Source organism: Condylura cristata, unplaced genomic scaffold (assembly GCF_000260355.1).
Source record: "Condylura cristata isolate star-nosed mole 26May11 unplaced genomic scaffold, ConCri1.0 scaffold00028, whole genome shotgun sequence".
NCBI lineage: Eukaryota > Metazoa > Chordata > Mammalia > Eulipotyphla > Talpidae > Condylura > Condylura cristata.
The window spans coordinates 27,609,573-27,615,969 of record NW_004567129.1 but is presented as its reverse complement, the minus strand read 5'-3'; the positions used below and the strand labels follow the sequence as shown (position 1 = coordinate 27,615,969).

The 6,397-nt window shown below is 62.9% G+C and overlaps 1 protein-coding gene across 6 annotated transcripts in view; it reads right to left on the bottom strand.

The window, feature by feature from the left end:
- The window catches only part of ACTN4 (actinin, alpha 4), a 61,559-nt gene that overhangs the window by 14,312 nt on the left and 40,850 nt on the right, over nt 1–6,397 (bottom strand). For 4 of the 6 annotated variants that reach the window (XM_012730627.1, XM_004690594.2, XM_004690596.2 and 1 more), the window contains exons 6-8: nt 4,863–4,941; nt 3,802–3,883; nt 2,984–3,069 (exon numbers count right to left, since the gene is read on the bottom strand). In XM_012730627.1, the coding sequence (XP_012586081.1) occupies nt 2,984–3,069; nt 3,802–3,883; nt 4,863–4,941 (247 nt within the window). Of the gene's footprint in view, nt 1–1,893; nt 1,980–2,983; nt 3,070–3,801; nt 3,884–4,862; nt 4,942–6,397 lie in introns of all 6 variants that reach the window. The other 2 variants (XM_012730628.1, XM_004690597.2) reach the window with 1 other exon arrangement.

The following is a 6,397-nucleotide window of genomic DNA, read 5'->3' as shown; positions in this document are numbered from 1 at the left end:
CACACACACACACACACACACACACACACACACACACACACACACACACACACACCCTCGTCATGCGCAGGACACCAGCCAATGGCCCCAGGAATGCTCCCCACACGCAAGGCTCAGAGGGACTCTGCCAGTGAATAGCCAGCCCCAAGTAGGATGGGAAGCAAAGCCAAGGTACAGCTTGTGGGAGCCACAGAGGTTAGTCCCCGGTCCCTACCTGTGAAGAGAAAACTGGCACCCTGAGCTCAGACCCACCGTGGCGTAGAACAGAGGGTGGGGGCTGCAGGCCAGAGGTGCTCACTGTGGCTTTCCCGGCACCCAGCTCAGGGCCTGGTGTGCATTTTAGGGATTCAGGGCCGAGTTGGTGAGCAAGCGAGCAAGGAGAAAACGGGCGCACTCAGTGCTGGGCCTACACTCCCTCCGCATTTATGAAATTACAACCCCAGAGAGCGTCTTTCAAGGGGCTGGACTGAGTCCCTGGAAAGCAGCAACAATAAAAGCAGCGCCAGGCTGCACTTGAAGTGGACACAGGCTTAGGGGAAGCCTGTCCCCACTGAGCCCTTGGAGAACGGGCAGTTCTCGACCGCCTGACCTATCTTCGCCCTGTCAGAAGAGGACTGCTCACAGCCTTCTGGGCCACGCTGCCTCAAAACCGCCCAATGCTTGGGCCTAGGCTTTCCTCAGTGTCGCCCCCACAAACCCCTCACGGTCACCCTGGAGGTCAGCCCTGAGCAAAGACTGCCCAGTCTGGGCAGGAGACACTCCCGCGAGGGTGTGCGCTGGGCAGGGGATAGTGTGGGGCTGCGGGGCGCGCCCACTGGCAAGACTGCTGTTGTGGGGTCTGTGGAGAGCTAGCCTCCCTCGCCACCGGGCTGCCTCCCGTGAGGGCGATGCACCCTCTACACTCCCTGCCCGGCACTCAGCGAGAGCCGGGAGGTGGGTTCTTTGGCCGGGGACAGGCCAGGCGCCGTCTGGCTCCAGCCGCAGGGCTCACTGCTTCCTCACAACAGCCCCGACACAGACCCACGGCGGAGTGTGCCTCCAAGGCCCCACTGCTAATGGGGCGTGTGGGGCCAGCACAGACCACCATGGGCGGCCTTGGCGGGCAGCGGCTCTGAGGAAGGTCAGGCCTGGGGCCTGGACAGCAGCCGACCCTCTGCACTGCAATTTCCCCAATTTCAAGGAGAGGTGCCACTCACCTGGCCCCAGAGGCCGTGGACAAGGCCTAGCAGGCGGTGAGTGCTCAGCAGACACAGGCTAGCGCCCCCCGACCTGCCCGGTGACACTAGCCCAGATGGCCAGGCGCACACGCTGCCCGCGACCAGGCACCAGGAGGTGCCCGGCCCCATGCAGGGCGCGCTCCTCTCCTAGAAGCTGAGGGCCCCTGACAGGCAGTGGGGGCGGCACAAGGCTTCCCAGGCTCAGGGCAGCCACTGAGGGCAACAGATGCACCGACTGCGGCCACGCCGGTGGGGTTGCGTGAGGGCCCAAGGTGACAGTGGCTCATGCGGAGCCTTCCCGGTGGCGGGTGAGCAGGAAAGTTGGCACTCCAGTGAGAGGGGCAGCAGGCCCAGCGTGGGGCGGGGAAGAGAGGGCTGTGTGGCCCAGAAAGGGTTCAGGTTGCAGCAATCCCGCTGAACGTGCTGCTAGGGTTCAACTGCCCTGCCTGAGACACTAAGGTGCCGCCGCCACCTGGGGTGCTGCCTCAGCACTGGGCTAGCAGGCTCAGGGGTGGCTCCGGGGCCCATGATCATCAGAAACAGGCCTGACCGTGTCAGTTCTCAAGTGGCCGCGGTCTGCAGGGCGCCAACCCTGGCCGGGCGGTGGGGTGCCGGGGATGGTGAGGCCAGGCAGTGTCCAGCCACAGCAGCAAAAGGCGCTCCTGCCCCAGCTCACCTTTTGAGCCCCCGAGAAAGCGTGGTAGAAGCAGGACACGTAAGTCATGATGGCTTTCTCATCTGGCCTCAGAGTGCCTACAATATCTGCACAGAGAAAGAGAGAGAGAGGCAGGAGAGAGTGAAAGAGGCAGGGAGAGCAGCCAGGGCTGGGCCCGAGGCTCATGCGGGAGGAAGAGCGCTTGCTCTGGACTGGAAGCCAGGCCCCGGCTCCAGCTGACGGCCACGCCTGACCAGGGCTGCAGACAAGGGAGTCTGAATAGCTGGCTTCCTGTCCCAACCAGGCCGGTGGGGGCGCACCAGGCCCCAGCTCTAGATAAGGAGCCTGTTTTCGGCTGGAAGGGTCAAGTGTTCACTGATCTGAGAATGGAAATGACGCTGCATCTTTACTACGTTAGCAGAAACCCCTAAGGCTCCTGGGGCCTAAGAAGCGCCCAAGCGCTCCATCCCTGGGCTGCAACGGGTCCACGTGCCGACCTGTCGCCTTCTCCAGCTCGTGGCTCACCTCCCTGCGCTCTCTCACCACCCCACGGTCAGCCCATGAATAACCCACAGCTGACTCTTGCCTCGGGGCCTTTGCCCTTGCTCGGCCTTCTGCCTGGAATGCTCTTGCTGCTCCCGTGCGTCACCGCACAGGCCTCACGCTGCGCTTCAGGGACCTCCCCTGTGGCCCTGGCCAAGCAGCCCCCGAGCGTCTCCATGCCAACATCCTGCCCTGTGTTCCTTACCGAGCTTATCACTACCTGAAGTGATTTCCCTGGACAGGCCTGTCTCACTTTCCGGGACTCGCTAAAACAGCTCTAGCAAGTCTGTCTCAGTCTCGAGCACGGGCTCCGTGCGAGTCGGCGCCCTAACTGGGTACTCTTAATATTCTCAGTGCCTGGAGCAGAGCCTGGCACAGACCAATCACCCAACAGATAATGTGAGTGGAGGCCGAGTAGGCAGGGATGCCAAGGAGGCGGGGGGGTGGCTTCCAGTCGGAGAGAGGCCACTGCCGTCTGCAAGAGAAATGAGGTGAGCGTGGGAGGCGAGAGGCAGCAGTGGCAGTGGGCAGTGGCGGCGAGGTGGGCCTGCCTGGCCCTGCCCGGTACCTTCTGCGCTCCCGAAAAGGCATGGTAGAAGCTGGACACATAGGTCATTATGGCCTTCTCGTCGGGCCGAGCCGTGTTCACGATGTCTGCAAGTGAACGACAAGGGTTAAACCGCCCAAGTAGGGGGGGGGATGGGAGGGGGGACTCATGGAGATCCAACGGCTCCCTGGGCCGCGGTCAGCTGGGAGAAGGACCCTCAGAGCTGAATCAGTGACCTGGTGGCTCCAGGGGGCGCGGCCCTCCACCCCCCGTGAACTCTAGAAAGGCCACGGCTGTGGGAACTGAATTCAAACAAGGCCACTTCCTTTCTCGAGAATGGCCTCAAGGGGCTGCTGGACAGTCAGCCCCTGGGGCCGCCAGAGGCCTGGGTCCTGGCTGGGAGGGTGGGCATGCATGGCTGGGAAACAGCAGAGCCGGAAAAGGGAAACAAAACATCCGATTACAGAGGGCTTGGAAACGCCTGCGGCAGCGGGCACACACAGTGGCGCTGGCCACTTGCAGGAATCCGTCTCGGTCCCGCCGCCTCACACCCCTCAGAGGGGGTGGGACTCAGTCAAGTCCGACCCTGGCGGGGTGCCTGGGCCCTGGCCCAAGATGCAATCCCCGGAGCCGATGGTCTCCAAGCCCTCCTTCCCCCACCTCGCCGTGAGCGTGTCTGGCCTCTCAGGCTGCTTCCGCTCCAGCTCCCGGGGCGACACCACGTCCCCAGTTCACCCGGATTCACTCTGGCATCCTCGCCGGCTCTTGCCAGCTCCCTGAAGTTCCCGAAGACAGGCCCACACGACAGGGTGCCGGCTGAACTAAAGGGATGTACTCACCCTCGGCATCCAACATCTTGGGGATGTCTAGGTATTTCTCGGCCACTTCAAAAGCATTGTTCAGGTTGGTGACTGGGTCGTCCTGGGGGAGCGAGGCGAGAACTCAGCCAGGGGTAGGGTGCAGACACTGAGGGGAACTGGGGCTGGGGGGTAGCGAAGGATGCTGGGAAGGCGCCTTTGGGCAGGATGGAGCCAGGGGCTGGAGGGAAGTGGGGAAGGGCAGCAGCTAGATGAAGCCAATTCCCGCCCAAGGGAACACCTCTGGAATCCTTTCAGGGGCAAACTGTACTTCATAAAGTACAGGTGTGTTCTTTTCTTACACAAGAAAAGCCACCCAGACCCCAGCTCCAGAGCCGTGCCCTGAATGCCAGAAGTGAGCTGAGCTGAGCAAGCGCCGGGGTCGGGGAGCAAACCCAGTTCCCGTACACCCTCCCTAAAGCACCCCCCTCACGCTTTCTCCCCACCACTGACATGACTGAGGCCCCCTTTACTCCAACCCTCACTCACTGCTGTTCAGCAGGAGCCTCCCAGGACTGACCGGGCTGCATGTGACTCCCCAGGAATGCCCTCTCCAGTTCTAGGTGGCCATGCCTGCCCTGCCCCTCCTCACCCCCATTCAGCCTGAACACGTGTGGCCTCCGGTGGCTGGCGTGCTCTGAACACTGTCCTGTTCCCCCCACCCCGCCCCCAAGTGGGAGCCCCTAAAGCACAGGCCTGGGGCCCATTCGGTCTACTCAGGTAAGTGCGAACAGGGCCTGCCCAGGAAATGTCGAGGAAATGTCGGCGGCGATGATCTGGAGTCCTCGCCCTCTCCTCCGCAGGCAGAGGGCAAAAGCTTCCAGAATCTGGAAGGTCAGCAAGGGGAGCCAGAAGGCGTGGCTAGCCAGGCCCTAACATCACCGAGGACGACTGCAACGCCCGTGACGAAGGGGAGAGTCCCTGAAGGGAGCAGGGCGAGACCCTGGCACCTGCCCTTCAGAGCACAGTCCAGCTCCGATGCCAGCGAGGGAGGCAAAGGAGGGGCTCAGGGTGTCTGAGGGCCCCGAGGGGAGGGCACCTACCTTCCTCAGCTTGTCATACTCGATCAGCTCTGGCCTGTGCCGGTGGATCAGGGCATTGAAGGCAAGGCCGTCCTTCCAGCTGTGGAGGGAAGGCGGTGTCATGAGGCCTCTCAGCCGCAGGCCCAGGGCCCCAAGAGGAGCGAGCAGTCTGGGTTTCTGAGGCGCTTCCTGCCCGCCAGCGCCGCAGGGGGACGGAGTGGCAAAGGGCCGTGAGCGTGCCTGCCAGGGCCGGTGGCCCCCAGCTCTCCCACGGGCTGCCAGGGAGATCACACAACCTCGTTTCCGTGTCTGTGAAACAGGGACGGTGAGGGTACCCACTTCCTAGGGTGTTGTAAGAGTCAGAGTAAATACACAAAACACTCAGGCCGGTGTCTGACGTGACAAGTTCTTTCTGACTGCTGGCTGCTGGGCCCGGCCCGCTGACCCCACGGACTCAGACAGGGCCCACGCACCGTGGGAGGCTGGTGTCTGCACAGCGTGACCTCAGCGCCCTGACTGGCCCGGCCTGTGGGCTCGAGAGTCCCTATGAAGAGGAGAACGACGGCTGGCCAGAGGTTGGGCACGTCCCATTATCCCCAGGCCCTCTAGGGACCACGCCTCCAGCTCAGAAAGACTGGCCCGACAGAGGTGCCTGTCTCCTGGTTACCTCCCACCACCCGAAACTATAGCCGGCGCCTTTGTGAGCTAGTGGCCCCCTCCTGTAGTGACTGCCCAAGGGTGGGGCCTTATTTCGCTGCGGCTGTACCCCCTCTTGGCTCATGGCAGACACTCCACAGATAATTACCAATTGAACAAACGAGAAGGGCAGAAAGGACCGCAGAAAGGACCCGCCAGCTGGAGGCAGGAAGAGGAAGGAGACACACACAGGAGACCCGGGCGGAGCCACAGGCTGTTCACAGCAGGCACAATGGAAAGGCCCCTAACATCCAGTGCCAGGGCCCCGGGAGAGCCCGAGGGCCTGGCAGGGCCTTTGTGGCGCCTGTGAGGCCCCATTCTTCATTCCTTTGTGAGCCCAGACCTGGTCCTCCACCCTGGGGGACACCAGAGGCTTAGGGGTAAAGTCACAAATCCAGGTCTGCGCTGACCTCAGGGCCACCCCCAAAACCTGCCCTCCTACCCAGCAGGCCCCATCGCCTGTGGCCGCCCTCTGGGCCTCACATGCACTGACCATGCTGGTCTGGGGTCACTTCCTTTGCCCCCAGGGAGCACAGGGCTGAGTCTTGCTCACTGGCGGCTAAAGAGGACACTCTCCCCAATGCTGTATTCACTGGCGACCCGAAGGGTGGGTTCCTTCTGAGGCCAGGCTAGAGGAAGAGCTCTGATGCTGCCTCTGAGGAGATTCCACAAGGCTGACGGGAGGACCCGCACTGCCTCGGCCCAGGGTGGCGAGCAACTGCCTCCTCCCTGGAGGACGAGGCCCCTTCCAGGACGGGCTTCCTGAGGCCAGCATCCACCCACCATGACAGAAACAGGTCAGGAGCGCAGGTGGAGGACAGCGACTCAGGTGCGGGAGGAGGGCGGGGCGAGCCGCTGGG